A 24,344-nucleotide genomic window follows, 5' to 3' on the forward strand; every position below is an offset into this window, starting at 1 on the left:
AATTTTAAAAATACAGCACCACTTTAGGGAATTTGTTTTCTTTGGAATAAAACAGGGGCCTTCAATCTCCAGCTCCAGGACCACACGTGACTCTTTTACTCCTCTATCTTGTAGAAAAATAAAAAGTTTTACATTTTAAAAAGTACCTGTCAAGCAAAAGGGGATTAGATAGTAAAGTTGAAAAATGTTAAGGTATCACAAGTAGAACATGACAGATTTTTGAGCACCGTGTACCACAGAAAATCAATTGTAGGTCAATAACCGCAATCAGAATTAAGCCGCAGCAGATTATAAGGCCAATTTTTTATTTTTGAACAAACTGGAAAAAAGGAAAGTTTTCGTTATGGTTAAAAAATGCAGTAATGGTCACTGAATTAGCTCTGATGTAATTTTAGTTAGATTGACAAGCGCCACAAATGTTTAAATTAACTGTTTTTTGTGATCACTGCCATTACACTCAGTGACACATGTCTCATTTCGAAAGGAAGTCACATGAACCGCTGTCAAAAGTTATAAACGATGACATATTTTAAAAACAGGCTATTTTCTCCTCATGTTTATTATTTATTTATGCCAAGAAACAACAGTTAATTTATATTTATATATTTGGCTCTAGAAATCCTCATTAGATCCTGTTCAAACAAACACAGTCTGAATTATGTAATTAAAAATACCAAAATGAAAACTTAAAACTGCAAAACAATACTTTTTTAAAATTATATTTTGTGTGTGGTTGCAAAACAAATCATTTACACATTGACCTCAGGGCATATTGATATTAGCCATTACTAGAGGAAGTTCTAAATTATTAGAGAGATTACCTGCACCCTCCAAACCAGGTGAACTGGTCCATCAAATACCTGCGATGTGACAAGTGGAACAATGGGCAATAATGTGCTTTTTTGAGACCGAGAGACCCCCATAGTTGGAAAAGTTTCAAACTTTTAAAATGTGTCATCATGGACTGCACCTGTCTGAATATTTACCACCAATAAAGGATTTAAAAGGAGATATTAATGTGAACATTTTACAGAATTCTATCAAAAAAGACACTCTTCTTTCAGATTTTAGTTTTTAAAAAAATGTCTTTATTGTGCAATAACATTACAGGTCCAGTGAAAAGTTCAATCTGTAAGAAAAAGATGAAGAGGAGACAGCGTAATAAAAAAATTTAACTGAAACAAAAGTCGCTGAGGGAGAAGTGGTCTGAAATGTGTCCATGCTGAAGTCAATTTACAAACTTAAGGAAAAAAGGCTTAGAAATGGAACGTAAACGAGAATAAAGTAAACAAATATGTCCTTCAAGTCCAGTAGGTTTGGCCCAAAATATTACAAACAAATAAAAAAAACTTTGAAACAAAAAAAAAAAAACTACATGAATTCATTCAAATCACGTTGAATAAAATGGTCAAAAACAGAAAAATGGCAGTGGTGGTTTGGAACAAATGTTTACAGTGAATTCACATTTTAAATAATAAACTCTTTAAAAAGGAACGTACCCCTTAATGTGATAAAACTTTATCATTTCTATATTTTCCTGGCTATAAAAGTAAATGACTGTACAAATCTGTTTTACCAAAAATATACTCCAAATATCGCAATGTTTTAGAAAACTATCCCAGAGTACTGCGTATAAAGGACGTCGGTGTAGGTTTGATGTACAGACAGAAGACGATGGCGTACAATCGGTGTCACCAGGAAACCAGACATTCCTAAATGTTGGCAGAAGAGCGGAGGATGTGGAATCTCTTCAGGAACATTCGGATGGAGCCCAGATCGCGGTTCAGACGCTCCAGACGATTCTCTAAAGCCGCCTGAGCAGAAAAACGACATCAGGAGTTCAGAAACCATACACACCATTACAGCTTTCAAAATAAAAGTCCATTTTAATGATAGATTTAAGTCAATTGGATTTATAGAGAACGCTTTAAATGAAATGAGTTCAAAAAGACATGTATGCAAATGTTATTTAACCAAAGTTTAGCCTGAAATACAAAAGGGGTTTATACAAATATACACCTCATGTGTCAAACAAACGTCTTTGGAGAGTTTCTTTGCCAAGGGGAAAAGGCCCAGCCAGGAGACAGAAGAGGAGCCTTCGACTCCCAAAAAAAGAAAGCTACATTTAATAGACAGTATCAGGAGTCCTACTTAAAATACGGATTTATACCAACGGGAGATTCCCATGCACCATTCAGCACCGTGGTGAGTCGCATTTTTCAGGCTCTTATTTTGAAGGCATGTTTAAACGTCATCATAGCGAGCAGGGAGTGTTGCGGGCAGAGAGGACGTTGCTCATGTCATAATTCGTGTTTATTGTTATGTTTATAAAATACCAGTTTTCATGACAGTCATATTACTTTGTTGTACTGTAGTGTCGGTCACGTAAACGTTTGGTCTGCTGTGGGAGTTCCACAGGCTGCAGGGGTTCCTGTCAGAGCTAGCATCACAGGGAATTAAATCAATCCCCTTTGCCTGCTTTGGTCAAAATAGGGTTGAGCACGGGTGTTTCTTTTTGCCTACAGGTCCTTTCATCTGGTAGTTCTGTTGTTTCAGCCTTAGTTATTTCTTCCTGTTGTGTTTACTTCTTTTTAGCACCATGAGTGTGGGAAGGGGAGAGGATGATGACACCTGTGCGATGTACAATGTTTTGCGTAGAGTACGTCTTATCACGTGTCTCTGCCTCTATCATAGCGTTGCTACAGTGTTTGTCCGACACATAATATGCCGGTTTGTGAGAATTCTGCTAGACTTCTAACCGGTCCGTGGCGCAGTAAAGGTTGGGGACCGCTGCTGTAGTGGACTGAGTTGGACTGAGTGGCTGTTGGGTCGCGTTCTAAGTTCCGGTGTTCATTGAACGCAACAAGCAGAGATGCTGATTGGCTCTCAGTTCTGTCACTCAGCCTGTCGTTGGGGAGTTTGGACCAATGGGGTTCAGCTATAGGCCGAATAAGGAAATACAGGGCTCCAGACTGCGAGCAATTGGTCGCATTTTGCGACCAAAATTTGAGAGTGTGCGACTGAATTTTACATCCAGTCGCACATGCGCGACCAGTAAATTTGCCTCCCCCACCCTTCGTATTTTTTATACATTAAACGTGGAAGGGGCACGTCAATGATCAATGAAATAATCAATGAGACGCGAGTCCACACGGACGCAGGCAGACACACACACTCGCGCACATACTCATGAAACGCGAGCACGTACACTCTCGCGTGATACCTGTCTGTGAGGCGGCCACTGCGTGTGAGAAGAATAGGGAAAGCCACTGTAAGTGGCTAAAATGCGTGGAGGGGGAGGGGCCTAGAGATAATCGAGCGCGCGTAAACATCTGTGGGAAGGAAACGGAGACAAATATCACAACCTGATATGTGCGTCTGAACTATGGGTAAGCGAACTATTGATTCGTTCTTCCGACCTGCGGCTAGTGTACCAGTGCCAGAGTGTACAGCAGGGGTCTCAAACTCGCGGCCCGCGGGCTATTTGCGGCCCCCAAGATGATATTTTGCGGTCCCCGCCTTAATATGAAGGTTTAATGTTACTGCAGCCCGCCAGTTTTAATGAATGACACTTTTTCATTGTCGTGCGCGGAGCTGACAAAGCAACCAATCACAGTGGGGTATATGACTCTTGGGGGCGTGACAATGACAGGGTTTGAAAGCAGGACACCTGACAGCCCCCTCCCCGGACCACATTAAGGAGTTCCTTACTTTCCTTTAGAACGTATTTATTCGCTCGTGATTTTCTAAAGACATGCAGTCCGTCCTGAACTTTTCTCTGGGTCTCACAGACCCGGAGGAAGGTTTAGGTTTTGGTTACAGTTACGGCGGCGCATCAAACGGTTATGCACGGCCGTTACGGCAGCACACCGCTCCCGCGGGAGTCGGGTCAGCTGAGGAGAATAAATGTCCCACGCGTACATGCGTGACAGCTAACGGGGCTTGAACATTAAACACGCTCGAGCAAAAACAACATTAGTTTTAGACACACTGAATATACGTGGGGAAAATGCAACGATAGACGTGTTTGAGATGAACCGGCGGCTCGCGTGGATCATTGGGGAGACCAGGCGGGGGGGCTGTGAGATGAAAGCGAATCTGCAGCAAGACTGAAAGAGAACAGGAAATTGGAATTGTCCTTAACATTCAATTTAGTTTTAATATTCTTCTCCCCCTTAGTGTGATCTGTGTTATTATATATTTTATGATTATTTTAATGTTTTGTAATGTATGCAGCCTTTTTTAATGAATTGGTATTTTAAATTATTTTAATTAATCACTCCACTACAAAAACCATCAGGACACATGTCCCATAATGCATTGTTTTGTAGTCTGTAGGGCAGCTTTCAGTCAGTTCAGTTTCCAGCTGTGTCCGGGTAGGTTTGCCCCTTGCTCCCACCCCTTTCTCGCGATATTTTTGTGATCTCAAAGACATGCTTATTGTGCATCTTGGCTGCACCTATTTGGTGTCACAAAGATAAATTTCCATCCGTTTTCTTTACTTATTTGTACTGTCATGACAGCAATGCTTTTGTCAGTTTACCTGTTGTTGCATCTTCAAAAGTGAAGAATAATATGTGACACTGAATTTGAAACAGCACATTGTAATTTCTGCGTCTATTATTAAAGTATTTATTAGTAATACAGTGGAAATTAGTAGATTTGGTTATAATGTTGATTTACGGTATGCGCCCCTAAATTTTCTGGTTGTGCCCCTAAAATTTTCAGTTAGGGGCCACTGTGCTCCTAGTGAAAAAAGTTAGTCTGGAGCCCTGAAATAGGAGGGCTGGTGCAGGGGAATAAAACGTTGGGAGACGCTCTCGGTGGGAGAGATTCAGGAGTTGCTGAACAAGTTGTACGGCGTTGGTTACGGCCTGCAGTAACCAGAATAAAGAACCTTAAAGAGGTTAAGTCTCCGGGCCTCAGTGTGGGAAAGGGACGCTACATTATTGTATGGCTCTCACGAAATGACATTTAAAAATATTTGGTGTTTATGGCTCTCTCAGCCAAAAAGGTTCCCAACCCCTGGTTTAAGGTGTGCATCTGTATGCTGTGTAACACAAACTTCAAGTAAGATACACACACATGTTCAATAGATACAAAGTCACGCGTGGAGCTTGATGGTCACATGTGACCTTATGTCAAAGTTACCAATGCTGAGCCACAACATGAGATTTTGAAAAACCGTCTTGCATGTGTTGCTTCACAAGCACACGCACGTACGCACGCACGCTGCCCTCTACAGGTGAACACACCTGTAGGGGGGAGAAAAAAGGTTTTGTGCAGACATTGGAGTTTTATAAAAAGCGACCGACTGGAGGTCAACTCACCTCATCCAAGCGAGTCTGCAGGCTGACTCTTCCTCCGGCTCCGGGGATCCGGCTCAAAGCTGCTTCAATCTGAACCGCAGAAACACACAGAGGGGCCACTGGTTCAGAAAACAGCCCTGATGGGGCGGCCCGCTCTACGGTCGACCGCGTTTGGGGGCCACAGACCTCCAACTCACCTGCAGCTTTTCTTGCGTGAGCTCGTCAAAGAGCCTCTCCGCCTCAGCCAGAGACTCGGGTCTTCCCGGGTTCAGCAGAACCGAGTCCTCGCAGGGGTCCTGCGGGTCCGGCCCGACGCAACCTCGCTGCTGCTCCCAGCCCGGCTGGGAGTCACCTTCTGAGGGCTTCATGCTGGAGCAGAAGGCTGGCTCCTGAGGCTCTGAGGACCAGGAGGACACAGAAACCTCCTTAAACCTTCCAGGACACGCTAAAGGTCTGAAGACTCGGAGGACTTCCAACTTTTCCCCCTGAACTCAGACGAAACACAAGTTTCTGTCATTTCTGAACTCAGGAACTTCCTGTCTCAGAATGATTGGTTACCTCAGCATTAGGCTGCTGTAACTCTGAACATCAGGCGGATCTGCAGAACCTTCAGCAGGTCCAAAGTGATGAACAAACAGCAAAACAAATTAAACTGCAGCAGCTTCATTTAAATAAGAATTAACCCTCGTCTACATAGGAGGACATCTCGACAGCTTGATATTGCGAGATTTGCAATTTATTGTGCAGTTAAGGTTAAGATCAGCCACTGCTAGTTCCTCTGATAAACAGGAAGACAGCCTGAGGTCACTTAAGGAGGAAGCAGACGCTCTGCTCTGCTTTGCCCGGCCTCATCTCGGGATGCCTTCGTCCCTGCAGCAGTCACACATGTTCTGGAGGCTCAGAATGAGAAACGAGCGTTACCGTCTTTGTCTGCCAGCGGGAACTGCAGCCTCTTCCTGGGGCTGCCGCTGTGGAACGAGTGGCGCCTTCCGTGCGTCTCTCCGTCCGACCTGCAGACATTTGAAAAAACATCCCCAGACAGACGGGTGTAAATAAAAGAACATTTACCAACTGGAGGTCTAGAATGTAAACATATTATTAACCTAGATTACAGACAATAAGGTAAAACGCGATTAAAGAACAACAATTTCTGAGGAAATCACAGGATTTTACATCTGAAAGTCAGAAAAAGAAACCGTGGGGTTATTTCAATCATGTAAATGATTTAAATGTGTCTGAAATCCAGAGATATGATCTGAAGCCACGCTCAGATAATCCAGAGTTTCTCAAACTGTCATCAGTATTGATGTTCAGTCTCTCCAGCATTTTTCAAATAGTTGAGTTTCAGCTGTTTTTCCTAAAAGTTGTAGTAATAGTTTTCAAATATCATTTTCTACTAAATCAGTTGAAACTCTTTTTTTCCCTCCAGTTTTTTTAAAATCAAATTTGATCTAACTTTAAAAAAAACAATTATATATTCTTTCTAAATGGTGATTATTTTTAATCTGTATTTTTTTATGTTTGTGGAAAAGTAACTACTATTTTTGAACAACTATATAATCACAGCAAGCTTGATACCTTTATGAAGAAAAGACCAACATGTTTATGTTTATATTTTAAATAAACACTATGAAATGTATTTTGTTTTGTCTAAATGAAAAAATGTCACTTTAAAGGGTTTAATCATACAAAATGAACGTTAGTGCTACGACACAAACCATGACGGAGAATTTACCTCTGATTTCATCAAGAGGAACTTAGAGCAGACTGTCCCACGTTTGCGTTTGTTGTGCTTCACAGCAGTTGTCACGTAAACCCAATGCATCATGGGAGATGTAGGGAAAAATGGCCAGACAGACCTGCGTCTTTAAGCTTCATTTATTTATTCTTTGTAGTTTTTACGCGGTCTGACACCGGAACCCACGAGACGCTGCGCCGCTAAACACGACCTTTAGCAACACGCATATCGCAAAAGACGGCGGAGATTGTGATAAATGGTTACCTTAAATGTGCTAAAAACAACCATATGGCAGCTTGTAGTTTTTAGCAAATCAAAGATGCTCACCTCCTCATTTGGAGTAGAATGTTTAAACTGTTGCAGTGAAGTGATGTTTTTGGTTGTTTTGCTATTTGTTCATGTATTGCAAGTTACATCATCATCACAATATTGATCACAAATCGCGACTTTTCCTCGTATCACGCAGCATTGAACTGAGAGACTTTATCACTATAAAGTGCCTTTGGTGTCCCCATGAGTATTACTCATTCATAAACTAAATGGAGCAGAATAACTTAACTCTGACTTCTTACCATAAGTGACCCAAAACTTGCACACAAATCAGTCAAATAATCTGGTTCTTAAATTGTGATTTCTTTAGATTATGCAGTTTTTTTCTTTGGATGTTTGTGATTTTGGTATGTCCCACACGCTGTTCTGCTAACTTCAGAGTGTGTAATAAATGCTTAAATTATGCTAAATTTAAAAAAGAAATTGGTACACATTTCGCGTCACAGCACATAAGTAATTTTGATCACGCAAATGTCATTTCCATAATGCTATTGAACATTTTGCGCAGGTCCCTGACATTTCTGTCCACCCTCATTTTGGGATAACTGTCTCTTTAAAAAACCTGCAAATGTTTTAAGTGACCCCACAACCAGCATTTTGTGTTCCTTCACTGGAGACTGAAACAGTGGCTAGTTGCAGAGTAAATATTTACACTTTTGTTTAGTAATTTTATTCATATTAGGTGTGTAGTCAGATGTTGTCAAGCTTAACATGTCCACCCTGTCATATATAATTTAATATAAAAGCCTTTCCTAAATTTGAAATATATAAGTTAAACAATACACAGTCTACCTGCTAACTGAATCATGTTGCTAAGTGAAGATCCACAATGTGCTCAATAAATGCTAACATTAACCAAAAATGTCCAACCTGTCATTAAGCCTTCTTTGACAGGAAGGACATTCTGATAGCTTATGGCAACAACCAATAATGTTACACATTACAACAGCTCCTACTGACATTTTATAACTTAAATTTTCCCTTGTGGGATTAATAAAGGTTGCTTCCCGATACATTGAAGAAATTGCAAATGAGATTTATCTCTGAGCACATTGGCCACATTTCAGACGCCTCCTTTTGCCACATCAGACCCTTTTGGGTAGTATCACAGTGAAAAGGGGAGAGTAGGAGTTCACCAAAGATTTCCAGGAGAGGCTACTCCATGTTAGGCACCGTGTTTTCAACATTAGTGGCAGTGTGATGCCCACAGGAAGCTCAGGAGCAGCTTGAAGCACAATGACTCCCTCTTGCATATAGATTTTAGAGAAAATGACTCATGCAAGTCTTTCTCTTTCGGCTTTTCCCATCAGGGGTCGCCACAGCGAATCATCCTTTTCCACCTCACTCTATCATGGACATCTTCTACCCTAACGTTAGCCAACTTCATGTCCTCTGTTAAGACATCCATATATCTCCTCTTTGGCCGTCCTCTTGCCCTCCTGCCAGGCAGCTCCATCTCCAACATCCTTCTACCAATATATCCACTATCCCTCCTCTGAACATGTCCAAACCATCTCAGTCTGGCTTCTCTGACTTTGTCGCTAACACAGGCAACATGAGCCGTCCCTCTGATGTACTCGTTCCTTATCCTGTCTAACCTGGTCACTCCTAAGGAGAACCTCAACATCTTCATCTCCGCTACCTCCATCTCAGCCTCTTGTCTCTGTCTCACTGCTACCGTCTCTAACCCATAGAGCAGAGCTGGTCTCACCACTGTCTTGTACACCTTTCCTTTGAGTCTTGCTGGCACTTTTCTGTCACACAACACTCCTGACACTTTCCTCCAACCGCTCCAACCTGCCTGCACTCGCCTCTTCACCTCTTTTCCACACTCCCCATCACACTGAACTGTTGACCCCAAGTACTTAAACTCCTGCACCTTCTTCACCTCAGCCCCCTGTAACCTAACGCTTCTACCTTGATCCCTCTCGTTCAGACACATGTATTCTGTCTTACTGCGACTGACCTTCATGCCTCTTCTTTCCAGAGCAAACCTCCACCTCTCTAGCTGTTCCTCCACCTGCTCTCTACTCTCACTGCAAATTACAATGTCATCCGCAAACATCATTGTCCAGGGAGATTCCTGTCTTACCTCGTCTGTCAGCCTGTCCATCAGCATAGCAAACAAAAAAGGACTCAAAGCTGATCCTTGGTGTAGTCCCACCTCCACCTTGAACTCCTCTGTCTGACCTACAGCACATCTCACCACCGTCATACTTCTCTCATACATGTCCTGAACTACTCTGACATACTTTTCTGCCACTCCAGACGACCTCATACAGTACCACAGCTCCTCCCTCGGCACCCTGTCATACGCCTTCTCTAAATCTACGAACACACAATGCAGCTCCTTCTGACCTTCTCTGTACTTTTCCATCAACATTCTCAAAGCAAAAATGGCATCAGTGGTGCTCTTACGGGGCATGAAACCATACTGCTGCTCACAAATCTCCACCTTCTTCCTAAGCCTGGCTTCCACTACTCTCATGCAATGACTCATGCAAGTACAGTGGAGAAATACAATCTGTGCATTTTGGAGGCCTGTCTGCACACTGGAGTGCTCTGCATCCCTGGTGAACAAGCACCACACGTCTTCTGCTTCATATCCACCTCCAGAAGACATGACCCTGTCGCCATCTGGGCCCACCTTGATTCAGTCCTGAAGATACTAAGAGAACGTCACCCACTAGTGAGCGTACTTCATTTTTTCAGCGATAGGCCTGCAACACAGCATCCACAAAAAGGAAATTTCTTCTACCTCTCAACAGAACCCTACAAGTATGGGTTCAGACAAAAAACATGGAATTTCTTTGAGGCTAGTCATGGCGAGGGTGCAGCAGATGGTGTGGATGGAACCCTCAAGAGGTCAGCAGACCGGATTGTAGCGCATGGAGGAAACATTCCAGATGCCCAGAGCTTGTGTGAAAAGCTGAAGGAGACATGTGTTGAGCTGCTCTATGTCCCAGAGACGGATTTTAAATCCAAGACCTGCAATAGCTGCCATAAAAGACTGCTTGGAGATGTGTCTCAGTGATATTGTTCTAGTTGTTTTTTTTTTTCAAACCAATCATTCTCCCCTTAAAACAGCATTTTTCTTCTCATTTTACAGTGGAATGTTTGACTTTCACTGTGCACATTGATGGTTATCTCAATAACGCCACATTAATGGCTAATCTTTGGTGTTTTGCTACGTAAAGGAAGACTGGATCAAAACCGGTCTGTTCACCTGATCATTTGCCCCTACATGGCAAAGGGACTTCTGGTGGTAATTTTCTTTCATTAATTGTAAAATGAGGTAATTTAACAACCTTTTAAAATGTGTCCACCCTGTTATTTTCCTATTCAAAGAAAATAAACAATTTATTTTCACAAGTTAGCAAATCTATCTGTGTGATTCCTTTATTATTACATAGGGGCCGAGTGGTTTTGGTTGAAATTTTCACCAGATATCTTTGTTCTTAGATTTGATTTTAATGAGTTTGTACAGTAACAAAATTGTTTGCCCTAATTTCATTACTATCTAAATACTTTTCTTATTAGCTAATACACAGTTTGGACAAAGGGACTAAGAGGCTTTCTGAAAATATACATCCATGATCTAATTCCAATGTATTTAATCTACTCTGAAATTGTCCATGTTTTGCTGTTTGTGGGTACATTGTCAGTTCATTTATAAAAAGTGTGGGAGCTTGACCAACGTGCATTTCTAACAGCACAGCATCCACCTAACACAATAAATGTGAAGTTAAATGGAAAATCCCATATTTATAGGTGGGATATTGGGAAGTCTCAAAGGTACCTTATGGTGATATTGACCCATCTGCATCTTGAATCCAATAAACACAAATAAAAAAAAAGTCTTTTATGATCCTTCACAGTGCTGACCACTCCGTGTTAAACCTGCTCCCGTTTGGGTGAACACAGAGCTGATACCAGTGAGCTGTGGCACAGTGGTTCTTCATCCACTAATGTCCCACATCAGTGACGGGGGTTACGTTCGGAGCTCTCCTGCGTCTCACCTTTGCTGCAGGTGCTCCTCTCTTGGCATCGGGTGACCGAACGCAGTGGAATAGTTCTCGGAGGGGCAGCGTTTAGGGCTGGACTTTGCAGACAGAGGCTTCAGTAACGTCTCCCTCTTTGCTGTTAAGAAGGAAAGACGGATTACTGTCAGAGAACGTGTTCTCGTCCGTTGGGTCACGCTTAAATAAAGGGGGAGGGAATGACTTCCTTACTGGGTGTGGAGGGGGCCCCGTTTCTCTGTGCTGGAGGGGGCAATGAGGAGGATCTGTGGCTGTCTGGAGAAAGACGCCCCCGCGCTCTCAGCAGAGCGGCGCCTCTGGGTCCTCCCCGCTCGGCCGGAGGCAGGATTTCCTGGAGCAGCTCGGCTCGCTCCGGGAGCAGCTCTTTGTGCTTCCGCTCCACGAACCCGACCGTGGTCCTGTGACGGCCGACCCCTGCGGGGACACGAGTCCGAGTCACGCTCAGCCAGAGGATATCCTCCAAGCAGGAACCATTAATGCTTCTGACAAGGATCTTCCATCTTTAATCCAGCCTGAATTCCTGGAATGATGCTGGAAGGTTTATCCCTTTATCCCAGGAAGAAATCAGATACCGTATTTTCACGACCATAGGGCGCACTGGGTTATGGGGCGCAGTGTCAGTTATGAGTGATTTTTCTGCATTTAACACATACAAACGGCACACCGGGTTTTAGGGTGCGGGCACGCTAACACATGCCAGTAAAACATGCATGCTAGTGTGCGTTTAAAAAAGGCAGCGGGAGCAAATCTGAGTTGGTTGTGATGAATGTTTTCAGTCATCAATCAGCATCCAAAAATCCATCAAAGTTCTCATCTTCTGTATCTGAAATGAACAGCCGGGCTTATTTTCTATCAAACACGCCAGCTTCCCTTCCGTCATCGTCAGAGTCCGTCTCGTTGCCGTGCAACTCCTCACGAAGGATGCCGGCTTTCAAGAAAGGAGACATGTTGGCCCAAGCATCTACAATCCATTCACAAATTGTGGCGTAACTCGCCCAGCACCGCCTCCCAGTAAAAGGAGTGGAAGATGGACAGCTATTCGTTGCAATCCGATGGAAGTCGCTGCGCCACTGTAGTCCTCGCCCGGATGGAAAGATGACGGCGTTTCATGAAACCAAAGCAAAAGCTTCCTCTGAACCATGCCTCTGTGGCATGGTGACTGTAGAGACGCTGTTCCCTGATCAATAATCCATCGCTTCAGCCAGTCTTCCAACTCGCCTCGTTTCCGCGGAAAACTCTGCTGCGTCTTCTCGACTTGTTGAAGTTTGTTTTCCAGCTTCCTCCACTTGTGAACCGTGGATTCATTCATCTTGAATTCTCTGGAAGCTGCTCCATTCCCATGTTCCTCCGCGTAGCTGATAGCTTGCAGTTTAGGCGTGGCTCTTTGCATTTTCGCCAAAACGATGGTGTTCTGCATAATGCACATACCTGCACTTTTGTGCTATTCGGGGGGGGCCCTCTCCCACGTCCCTCTCCCACACATCAGGCGCACCGCACCATAGACTTAAGTGTGCCTTATGGTCGTGAAAATACGGTACATGCATGAACAGGACTCCGCCCCTTCTTTATGAAAAAGGACTGAATAAAGATTCAGGATGAAGGGAATGCCTTACAGGGCGCCCGGCTCTGGGTGGCTTTGGTCTCCTCCAGCTCTATCAGGGCCTTCATCATGGGCGTCAGCGGGCTGGACCCATCTCTGCGAGCTCCGCTCCACTCCGGCGCTGCGCTCCGAGGAAGACTCTGCTCGCACTCAGGCGGAGACGCGCCCCTGCAGGCGAGGAGCTCCGTGAACCTTCTCCTCCTTCACTCTGACCAAATGTAAACCTCCAACCCACCTCCAGCTCCCGTCAGCCGAGGAGGCGTCTGTGGAACTCCCCGAGGAGGCCGACCTCCTCTGCAGACCCGGCTGCTTGTTCTGGGGAAGCTGTGGTTTCCGAGCGCCGTTCAGCTGGTCGGACTTCCTGCGAGGGACGTCCCACCCCGCCGTGCTTTTACTGGGCGACAGCAGCAGGTCCGGGTGGTGGAAAAGGCTGCAGAGAGTCAGAACCAAGCTTCATGGTTTCAGCGGGGGAAACCCAGATGTTTCTGGTTTCTAATAAAAGGTTTGAGGGTCTCACCCCGCCCCCGATGGCTGTGCGTGAGCGTGGCGGACCCGGGCCTGGTTCTCGTGCTCCAGCTGCTTCACCTGAGCCTCCAGCTTGGAGACGACTCTGAGGATGAAACAAACGTTCACTTCTCCTTTCCAGGAGCCTCTCTGAGGAGCTGAGAAGGTTGACATCTGTCTGCACGGAAAACCGATCAGAAACATTAAAAAAACGTATATTTGTTTCAGCAAAACGCCGGACGTCTGAATCCAAAACAAAAGAAAAGTTTCCTCCAAACGGAATCATCTGGAAAGATGAAACTAAACCGCATGAAGACACATTCAGGTCATGTCACGGTTTCTGTGTTTCTGATGGATGCAGCGTTTAACACAAACATGTCAAACTGAAGTATTTTATGCAAAAAGCACTTTTCATAATGACATAAATAATATGGATTTGTTCAAATTAAATAGACACGTTCTTCCAAAGATAGAGAAATGAAGAAAAACAAATCCTCTTTAGAATAGATTTGTGCCACAGTTTGTTTTTTTTAATCTACAGACGAGGAAAAAAATGTTTTTGTGTCGTTAGTTTTGGTTTGGTTTAGTTTCCTAAAAAAAAAAAACGAATTTAATGGAAAATAGGACTAATTTATAATGTGGATATTAACTTATCAATACATTTTTTGAGCTTGTGACTTAAATAAGTCAATTTTCTTCTTCTTGTATCACCAGAAGAAACACAAAATTATAAACTGGATTTCCTACCAATAAGAACAGTATTAGACATCAAATGAGGAAAAGATGAATATTATTTTAGGATTTTAAACTTAAAGACCGAAAGTGGGGAGAGGCCGCCACAACCTTTAAACGGATCCATCAGGATCCTCTCACCTCTTCAGCTCAGAGATGTGGTCGCTGGAATCCACCAGCTTCCTCTCTGCAGACACCAAGTTATTCTGCAGAAACACAGATAATCAAACTGCATGACGGGTTGTTCTCCTCCAATCCTGCAGCCAAACGTTGAACGCCTTCGGTTACCTTCACAGACTCGTGCTCCTTGGTTAAACAGTCGTATTCTGAGAGCAGCTGAGGAAAAAAAAAAAAAAAACGTCACAAGATCAGAGCTAACCGACAGAGCTTCCTCATTCTTGAGAATTCTTATACCAGACAGCAGTGGATGCACTTTATTTTTGTTATGGCTGTGGAGATTCCAGTTTCTACGGTTTAAAAAAAACATTAAATTGTCTCTCTATGTAAAGAATGGCTTGCTAAATAAAGCTCAACAAGAAGCTGAATTTACTGCAACACCTTTATGCTGGCCAGGAGTCTGCTGAAAAACTGTCGAGAGTCCAGCCTGTGTTCGTGAGAGCGGAAATGTGGGCGACATGCTAACACCGCTTTTTTCCTTTGTTGAGGTCACCTCTTCTTTAAAAGACAAATGCACTTTTATTCAGCAGCAAATATGTTTGAATTTCCTGTTTTTAGTTCCTGGAAAATGCACTTTTTAATGTATTTCTATGTATAATTTATAGTCGTTATTTTTACCAAGGGTTGTTTAAAGTAGGGGTGTTGCACGGACCTTAAATAAAGCTCTATTCTGTTCTGTTCTATTCTAAGCTAATAGTTAGTGACAGCCTATCAGACTTCAGAACACAGAGACGAGCAGGTTCGTCCCCCACAGACTCACGTCCTGCAGCATCTTGTACTCCCTCTCCCTCCTCGCCTGCTTCTCGTCGGCGTCCCGGCGCGCCGCCTGCGCCGCCTCCTCCAGCTGCTGCACACGCGTCTTCAGGCGGCTCGTCAGGGCGTCTTTCTCTCTGCCCGAGCGCTTGCCTTCTTCTAGGCGCTGCTGCAGCGACTTCACGGTGGCGGCGGCGACGGCGTATCGCTCCGCCCAGTCTGCCTAACGGCAGACAACACAGATGAAGACGCCGGTTCAACTTCCACAGACGAGAAGACGTCTGAATCTGAACATAGCACTCAAGCAAGAGTAATATCACTTCCACAAAATATTACTTAGGTAAAGTTTAAAGCAGACGGTGAATTAAATAAAAATAAACTTCTGGTAGTTTTAGGATTTGTGTAACAAATAGTGGAGAAACCCTCCCATCTCTGCTGCTTTACGAACATCACTAACAATGTTGTCGTTAAAAATATCCCAGCAGAGTTGGACTTTGCTGCACTGATGCCTGCCTGCCGCCTGGCTTTACGTTGAACGCCAACTTTCCTCAGGTTCGAGCTCACGTTTGCCTTACGATGCACAGGTGAGACGCCCTCCGTACGGGAGGACGACCAGCCAGGTGTCCGTTAGCGGACACTAGCGCACTTCAAGGGAACGACCTTCCCGTCAGACGTTATTCCGCGCATACCATGGTCATTTACAGAACAAATGTGTATTCAATCCCTTTTTCACAAAAAGCAGACCAAGCTCCATCGTGGTAACGTTTGAACGGCGGCGACGGCGAAAGGAAAGCGAAATGCTGATCGTCATTCCAGTTCACCTCCAACCTCTTGTTTTTGTCCAGATGATGAAGTGAGAGTTTATTTCACGGAAACAAAGCCTAAATAGTTCAATTCCTCCTCGAGTCTTATTCTCTGACGAGTCAAACAGCCACTACATACATGTTGCTCATTTTCCACATATGAGACGTCGCTCTTTCGTGATCCATGCGTGATTTACGTCATTCATAAGCGATTGTTGCGCCCGTCATTCGTCTGGTGCTCTGGTTTCGGCCGACGGGTCTTTACGTGAATTTGGTCGGTTGAGAATCGTGCAGTTTTTTTTACGCAACTTTGGGTGATTTTTGCAAGTTGCATAAACAAATTAGTGTCTAACAGACTTTTCACGCATGATGTATAACTTTTAGATGGCGTATACGGCGCACGTCACGAACAGATTACGTAATTGATGAATGAATCACTCATGAATTCACGCATGGTTCGTGTTCTACGCTGATTTACGTGTTCTTTGTGTGGTTCTTTTGTACTTTTGTGGTTTTAACGTAGTTCATTTGAGATTAATCTGTGAATATTTTACCTAAAGACCACAACTTTTCTCACTTTTTCCAAATGTGTGAGCCGGCCTTACGATGCCCATTATCACTGTGGATCATCTCTTTTTAATCCACAGTCTGCAGCCAATCAGATTCGAGTATTCACCTGGACTGATTTGGTTTTTCATCATTGGCTAATTAAGTGTTAGTAATTTGTCGTTAGCGTGTAATTAAAGACTGGAGAAACTCCAGAATACCAGTTTCTTCTCCAGCGATAGGTTGGTCTCCTCCAAGTCTTGAATGTGCCGCGTGGCGTTGACCAGAGCCTCCTCCAGGTGTTTGCACCTGCAGGTAAACAGACGGCGTTACGCCGGTGAGGCCTGCAGCCTGCCGTCCATCTGCGCGCTCATACGGACCTATCCGTCAGCGCCTGGTTGCTCTTCTCCAGATCCTGGGGCAGGTCTCGGAGTTGAAGCTTCTCTCGCAGGCTTTGGATCTCCGACTCGTAGTACGCCTTCAGGTCCGCCACGTGTCGCGAGTGTTTTTCTCTCAGGTTCTGCCGGAGTCTGAGGACAGAGGACAGCCGTGAAGACGAAGCGGCGGCTCAGAAAGCGGTCAGACGTTGGTCAGACTCACAGAGAGAGGACGATGGGATCCTCCCCAGGTGAAGGCGGCTCCATGTGCCGACTCGCCGCCGGCCTCAGAGCAGAACTTCGGGTCGGACCGGGCTTCAGGGCGCCGGTGCGGCGTCCATCCTCTTCAGCGCCTACAGGGGGGCTGGCTGTGTGCTGCTGGCTGTCTGTGGGGGAGGGTCGGGAGGCCTCGGAGGCGCAGTCGGGGGGGTCGGGGTTATACTCCGCCATGCTGTCAGGGGTCACAGGGGTCTCGACTCTGGGGTACAGGTGAGGCTGAGCAGCGAAGGACGGGCTGCTGAAGAAGGAGGGCGAGGTGAAGCCGGAGGTGTGGTCGGACTGCCGCGGGTTTCCTGTTGGAACCTGCAGCACCGAGTCAGAACCTCAGCGTTCCATCAGCCACAACAGCTATGAGGACGATGACAAACGGACAGAACCGCGTCGCCATCGCTGCACCGCTAAAGATCAGATTTATTTGGTACTTCTGTAGCGAGGAGAAACACGCCGCTCCGACTGTTTTACAGCAGCGGGGGTCAAAGGGACGGAATTCCCATCTCTACCACAGCTGTGCATTCCATAAACAAATGTATTTACAGTTTTCAAATACATAGACATGCAGTGAACCATAATGCACTTGGGTTTTCTCTACAAGTACCTTGAGTTCAAAGATATAAGTACATGTTTTGAAGTGATATTTGTGTATGTATTTATGATTTGAAGTATTTTAAAAAATACAATAAATCGCAGATTTATCGTTATCGCGGTGACAAGCTGTGCAATATGCATATTGCGAAAGTCGGCAAAAATTGCAATAAATGGTTACTTTAAATGTGCTACAACCATCTTATGGGAGCTTGAAGTATTTAACCAATCAAATAAATCCATTTATGCATTTGACCAATCAGATGGAGCCCTTCACGTTGTTGACTAACCAGGTGGAGCTTGTTGGTTAGATGTTGGTTGCAGTGACATGGAAATTAAGTTTTTGGTTGTTTTTCTATTTGTTCATTTATCGCAAGTTATATCGTCATCACAATATTGATCACTAAAATCGCATACTGCGAGTTTTCCTCACATCGTGCAGCCCTGTTACACATTATCTTGTTATTTTTCCTTTTTCTTTTAACTGATCTGAAAATGATCCAATGGCCTCTAAACCACGACACAATCTGAGTTTTGTGATTGGTAACATTATGATTTGTCCATTTTTGACCCGCAGACAGTTTGGCCTGAGGCTTTACCTGAATAAAGGAGAACCTTCACTGATCTTTTTCTGGATAATTTTTCGGGGGAAATCCTGAACAGGGGAATTTTTTTTTTATTTCAGGCTGATGAAGCCGTTTGGATGATCGGTGCAACGTTTCCCCAACAGAAGATTTATTTCCAGATGACTCAACTTCAAGACCAGCAGAGAAATGTTTCCCTGTGCCTTAAAATGGGTTTATTTTTTATAAAGCTTGACTAGAAGTTAGAGAAGTGTGGATCGATGCTCAGTAGATCAGCAAATATAGACCACAACGCATTACATCTGAACCGTTAGTCAGTGAAAAATGTATTTCAATTCTTTGTTTTTTTATTAATCATCTATGCCTTCATCATCAGTGGATACTTAAATAGTCTTCATTAAATGTTCATATTTATTAGATTTTTCTTTAGCGAATGGCTAGCATCACATTTAAAGACAAACGTCGTGAACAGAGTCTTACTCTTTTAGGCATTAGTGAGGGAATTGTTGACACTTGACGTTTAGCTCTGAGAGCAGAACCATGACATCATCTTGGGTCATGTGACACACCTGTGGCGACAGGGAGCGAGACGTGCCGGAGCCTTCCCCGTCGGACCGTCTCCAGTCTCGGCGTTTGTTGTGGTAAATCTCTCTGAGGGAGAGCCGGGGCTCCTGGGGGGGGTTCTGTGGGACAAAGAAGGGTTGGCGCCCGTTCTGGGATTCGGCATCACAGCCACCCTGATGGCGTTTTACTCACCAGGCTCTTGGACGCCTCCTGCAGGAGGACGTAAGCGCCGCTGTCAAAGCTGTCCGGTAGGGGGCGGTAGAGCTCACACTCGTTCAGGCGCCAGTAAGTGAAACCTAAAAGTCACAAAAAGCTTTCAGATCAAGAGATCTGCAAAGCACAAAGACAGAAAGCGTCGTCCTGTTTTATCTTTAAACTCAACTATATGAGTCTGAAAATAAAATATGAAGCCCTGGACATTAAAAAAATCATAAACTGCTGCCTTAAATTAGCATTTTGTGCACATAAATTAGTATTTTGTAAATACTAGTATTCCATATGTACTAATGTACTACTGTTACCCCCTCACACCTCCTTCTTACCCCCTCACACCTCCTTCTTACCCCCTCACACCTCTTTGTTACCCCCTCACACCTCCCTCCCCCCCCACACCTGCTTGATCCAAACACTGCAGGTCACTGTGCTTCCTCTGGGGGGGTTTTACCTGAGGTCTCTGACATCAGGCTGTCGCTCCTCATCAGGGGGAGGGAGCTGGACGGCGGCCTGACGGCTGGAAGCTGAAACCAGAGAGAGATTGGAATCAGGACTTTCACAGCAGAAAACCGTCATCCAAACAACCAGAACCGGTTCCTGTACCTGGTCCCGGACCTCCTGACAGGTCTGGGTGCTGGGTTTGCTGACGCTGTGGGCCGGACCGGGGTCCTCTGGGGTTTCGGGTGAGGCTTGTTCTGACTTGCTCTTCCTGGGCCGGAGTTTCTGTCTCTGAGCCCAGGAGGTGAACTGCTGACCGTCTCTGCAGAAGAACAGAGCAGGAAGACTCCCATCAATCCAGATCTGCGGTCTGACAGAGTCCAGCAGGTCTGCCACAGGAGAACGGACGTACTCGGTTGTTTTCTGCTGGTTCTCTGCAGGATCATTCACGCCATCGGCCTTTCCACCGGAGAACTGCAGCTGGAATGTGGTCGCCGGCGTCTCTGAGCGTTCCTGAATGTCCGAACTCCACCGGAGGTACTCTGTCCCCTCCAGCCCTCCTTTTGGAGACCCCAGGCTGGCTTCCCAGGCGGTCAGGGTGCCGTAGCCGCTGCTGAGCACGGTGGTGGTCGGCTCCTCCCCCTGGTTGTTGCTCTCTGCCTTGGGCAGTGGCGGTGAAGGAGAGCTGAAGGGGCTTTGGACTGGGGCCGCCAGCCTGTGGCTTTGAGCGGGGCCTACGGGGTCGCTGTGCACGAGGGGGAACACGTAGGCGTCCTTTGTGTCTGCGGGGCTTTTGGCAGGGGGGGGCGCAGAGAAGTCGGCGTGTGCCAGGATGCCGGTCTGCCGGTTCTGGAGCTGCAGCAGAGCCTTGATTTCATCCTGAATCAGCTGAAAATCAGGACACACGAGTGAGTGTGCAGGACGGCGCTGAACCAGGAGGCGTGCGAGGAGACCCAGACCTGAATTTGGCACTGGTACTGCTCCTGCTGGGCCAGGATCTGCTCTTGGTATTGCTTTTCAACCAGCTGGAACAGATGCAACCAGCGGCTCTGGAGCAGAAACACAAACGGACGGGTCAAGCGGTCCAAATGCTGTGAATACCTGTTAAGAACTGCTTTATTCTAGGGGAACAAGGCGCCGGGGCTCAGCCGCGACCCGTACGGATCAGTGACAGCAGTTCGGAACACACGTGCAGCGTGTGAAAAATGTTTTTAGTGTGTAAAGCCACGACATGTGTAAGGAAATGGCTTTATAAATAAAAGTTTTATTTGATCCGAATCTGTACAAACAAGCCCTGACAACCATAGTTACCATGGAGACCATCAGCTTACATGAACCGTCACACACCTGTGACAGGTGTTCTTCCACCTCACCCCCCCCCCCGAGAGGGAGCCGGGCTCTGGATTTGAACCCACAACCTCAGAAGACGCTCCGTCACTGAGCTGCTTTTAGAGCTCAAATGTCAGAATCTTTTGGGCTTTTTTTTTAACAGTTCAACGTCGATTTCTCTTTCAGACACCAAAAACTGCTCGCCGCTAACAGCCGTCACCGTCCTGGTGATGATGAAGCCCCGCCCCCCAATCAAAGAAAATCGCAGAGTCACCGAAAAAAGAGACGGGATGTGGCGGGAAGCAGCTGATGTTACAGCGCCGCCGACGGGAAAGAGGCACGGCATTTCCTGTCCCAAAAGGTATTTAACAGTCAGAGGAGGCTGCCGTCACTTTCCCATCATGCACCTCTGTGTCAGAGCTGTCTGCTCCACACGCATCACATCGTTAGTCTGCACAGATCAGCTCCTTGTTTTGGTGTTTGCTGTGCTCGGCACATGTGCACGTGAGAGCGAGCACAGAGCTGTCAGCTGTGCTCTGCACCAACTGGGATGCGAGGCCGGAAACAGGAGGCGCGGCGTGGCGGCGGGCGCTCGGGTGGTCTCACCTCACAATCCTTCCAGACCTCGGGGTCCGTCTCCCCGCTGCTCTGGATCTCCTGCACCAGAGCCCTGAGGGTCTCCAGAGAGCTGGGGTTGATGAACGGGAGGCTCTTGGTTTGCTCAAAGGCTTCATCTGTGCTCAGACAAAGACGCCTGCAGACGACAAGACCAGACGTTTGTCCCACAAATCCAACCGCTTTGAATCAAATAACCTCCCAGTTGTTCGCCTCTATTGACCTTTGATGCAGCAGGTCATCGGATCGGCCTCATACCTGATCTTGGTGCATGCTGGTGTGAGGGCCACGCTTCTGCTCTCCACAGCGCCTCCTTTGGTCTGGGAGGTCCTGCGCCGCTCCTCCGGCACGGCCGGCCCCGAGGCCGACGTCCCCTCGGAGGACGCCAGAGACGCCTCGCTCTCCTTCCCGCCGTCGGCGCTGACACGGCCATGGCTCAGAGCGCCCGAGCTGGACACGTCCTCAGAGATGCTGTCATCCGTGGACATGCTTACGGGCCCGTAAGGAGGGGGTCGGTCTGACAGCTGGAACACAGAACGCTCCGGTTAGCGGGCGGAGGTGTCGCCATCAGGTCTGATGCGTTTACATGCAAGCCGGAAATCTGGTTTTCAGGCTTCGGTCTATTTAAAACCCAAACTGTCTGATGTGATTTTTTAAAATAAATGCGTTCATTAAAATGTCTTGCTTGAATCGGAAATGTAAAAACACAAAATATTACCAATTATAATTGTCTAATTTCTATTTACACTTGATAGAAGACCAAACTAACTAACTAGTAGCTTTGCAGTGAAACGAAACGACTTGTTTTAGGCTCTGAATGGAGCTGGCGACCCGCCCAGCGTATTTACTGCCATCTTTTTTCAAACAACATTCCTGATTCACGATTTGAGCAAAGAGTTACTCAGAAATGTTATTTCAAATCCTAATTTTCTCTATACATGTCCTCCATCATCAGAAAAATGCCTCATTAAAAACATTTTCATCGTAGAGGCTCTGTGGGAACATGTCTAATGACACTTTACTATAATATTTATATCATTTTGACACCTTTATCTTAAAAATGTTAAACTATTTTCATATTTAAATTGTTCAATAAGGATAGTTAGACTGTTACGGCGCTTAAAATAGGGTAGAAAGTCTAAGAATTTGTGCATATAAAATAGGGGTGTTAGACTCGTTTTAACAACGATCCGATGCGACCCAACATAGATCCAGGACGTCCTCTTTAGCCAAAACTTCAACCCGTGTGAATCCCAGAATTCTCAACCGTTGTCCAGGTTTCCTCCATAAAATCAAGTGTGAATGAAATATGTGTCCAAACAAACAAGTAAAGAATTAATGTCAAATAATTCTCATTCTAGCACACTGTACGGTCACATGACTTTCCAAACATTGGACTGGAATTATAGACTGATCCATTTTTGCTGTATAGGAAAATCTGCCAAATGGTTTAGTCCAATAATTGATATTTCATTTGGATCTGATTTAATATTGACATAATTCAGTTAACAATCTGTTTGGATCGATTAACAGATGAATTATTATATCTTAACATAAACGTTCCTACTTTCACGATCTAACACTTTTTTTTTTAACAATACACGGTTCTTTTAATTCATATTATTTCCCGTTATGTGAGCAATTGTCCTAAATAAGAGTGTTTATAGATGGTTTTAAAAATAAAAAAAATGTTTTGAAAAAAAGAGACATCGCTACTTATTTCACCAAAACGAATACTGGTTCTATTTTTAAAGGTTTTCACACACAAAAAAACATCTTATTCAGGTTTTTACCGTTTTCCCAGAGCATGTCTGCAGATTAAGCTTCATGCACCTGGAGCCCAGATTTCTGAGCTGGACATAAACGCATCAAATCTGTTTTTTTAAATCAGGTTTTATCCAATTATTATATCAGGTTATTTTAGTTTTGTGTGCTCAATTTAAACTATTTTCAGTCCGATTTTTACAGATCTCTCGTTAGGCAAGGGTGTCAGATTATAAATGTACAGAACATTCACTGAAAACGTGAGCCGTTTGAGATTTACATTCATAGATTTGGTCAAAACGTCACTTTCACTTCCCTGTTTCATGTTTGAGTGACAGAAAGGTGCTGTTGAGTTGATTTATCTTTAGTCAACATCGCCGATAATCCAGATTATTTATTATAAAGGCGGGAAAATCGTCGAGCTGCGTTCGCCGCTTTGGTGAAAACATCCCCCGTTAACGGGCGGCGGAAACTCCCCGTAAACTTCGCGTCCGTTACCGTCCGTTATCCGCAGGAGGGAAACAACTAACCAGCCAGGTTAGCCAGCTAAGCTAACACAGTTCGGCTAAGTTATAATGAGCGGAGGCGAAGCGGGAGCAGCGGTACGAGAACGCGCACAGCCACAGCCGCGTGCTCGTCCGCCGTACCACCGAGACGAAGGTGACGGGGACGGTAAAGGTTCACCTGGGTCTAACCTACCCGTTCACCCGGGTTACTTCATCCATATTTCCGTGCGGGTTGTCGGGCTGGCTAGCTGGTTGCTGGTTGGCCGCTGCACTGCAGTGTTTGCTGGGTGCTGTAACGCTCACAACACGCACAGCGATTGGTCAAAGCGGTGTCTGAAATGCAGGGCGGTGATTGGGCCAGACTTTCACTCTTTGCTCCTATTGGTTGTCTGAACAAAAGGGGGCGTGTACATCTGTTGGGACCAGAGCTAACGGTGAACAGCGCATGTCTGTAAAGGAGCTTCTTCTTTACGTGTCTTTATTTAGTTATTACTTTACAATTTTTTTTTACTGTTATAGTTTTCATTTATGGAACTTCAATGGCAGCAAAATATTAGTATT

The 24,344-nt window shown here is 45.2% G+C and overlaps 1 protein-coding gene across 2 annotated transcripts; it reads right to left on the bottom strand.

The window, feature by feature from the left end:
* Positions 1–1,065: 1,065 nt before the first annotated feature.
* mphosph9 (M-phase phosphoprotein 9) lies at positions 1,066–24,174 on the bottom strand. 2 transcript variants are annotated; one of them, XM_011481437.4, is made up of 24 exons: positions 23,977–24,174; positions 21,772–22,037; positions 21,505–21,652; positions 20,529–20,618; positions 19,982–20,457; positions 19,735–19,891; positions 19,583–19,655; positions 19,111–19,214; positions 18,924–19,037; positions 17,133–17,491; positions 16,913–17,062; positions 16,754–16,841; positions 15,191–15,406; positions 14,542–14,589; positions 14,395–14,459; positions 13,535–13,627; positions 13,253–13,447; positions 13,031–13,185; positions 11,610–11,831; positions 11,397–11,517; positions 6,231–6,319; positions 5,507–5,706; positions 5,331–5,399; positions 1,066–1,814 (listed from the first exon to the last, which is right to left on the bottom strand). In XM_011481437.4, exons 2-24 carry the CDS (start codon positions 21,999–22,001, stop codon positions 1,713–1,715), a joined length of 3,564 nt encoding a protein of 1,187 aa, XP_011479739.1. In that variant the 5' UTR covers positions 22,002–22,037; positions 23,977–24,174; the 3' UTR covers positions 1,066–1,712. The 2 variants fall into 2 exon arrangements, with proteins under 2 accessions (XP_011479739.1, XP_011479740.1); XM_011481438.4 differs by having other exon boundaries at positions 23,962–24,095.
* Positions 24,175–24,344: the final 170 nt, after the last annotated feature.

The sequence above is a fragment of the Oryzias latipes genome, chromosome 12 (genome assembly GCF_053564925.1).
Source record: "Oryzias latipes strain Hd-rR chromosome 12, Olatipes_Hd-rR_3.1".
Lineage (NCBI taxonomy): Eukaryota > Metazoa > Chordata > Actinopteri > Beloniformes > Adrianichthyidae > Oryzias > Oryzias latipes.

Coding starts and splice junctions, on each gene's coding strand:
- mphosph9 (XM_011481437.4), bottom strand. CDS start 22,001: ATGTCCACGGATGACAGCATCTCTGAGGACGTGTCCAGCTCGGGCGCT. Junction 13,448..13,534: donor GCACAGCCATCGGGGGCGGG/GTGAGACCCTCA, acceptor GACTCTCTGCAG/CCTTTTCCACCACCCGGACC. Junction 5,707..6,230: donor CCCGCTGGCAGACAAAGACG/GTAACGCTCGTT, acceptor CCTGGTCCTCAG/AGCCTCAGGAGCCAGCCTTC.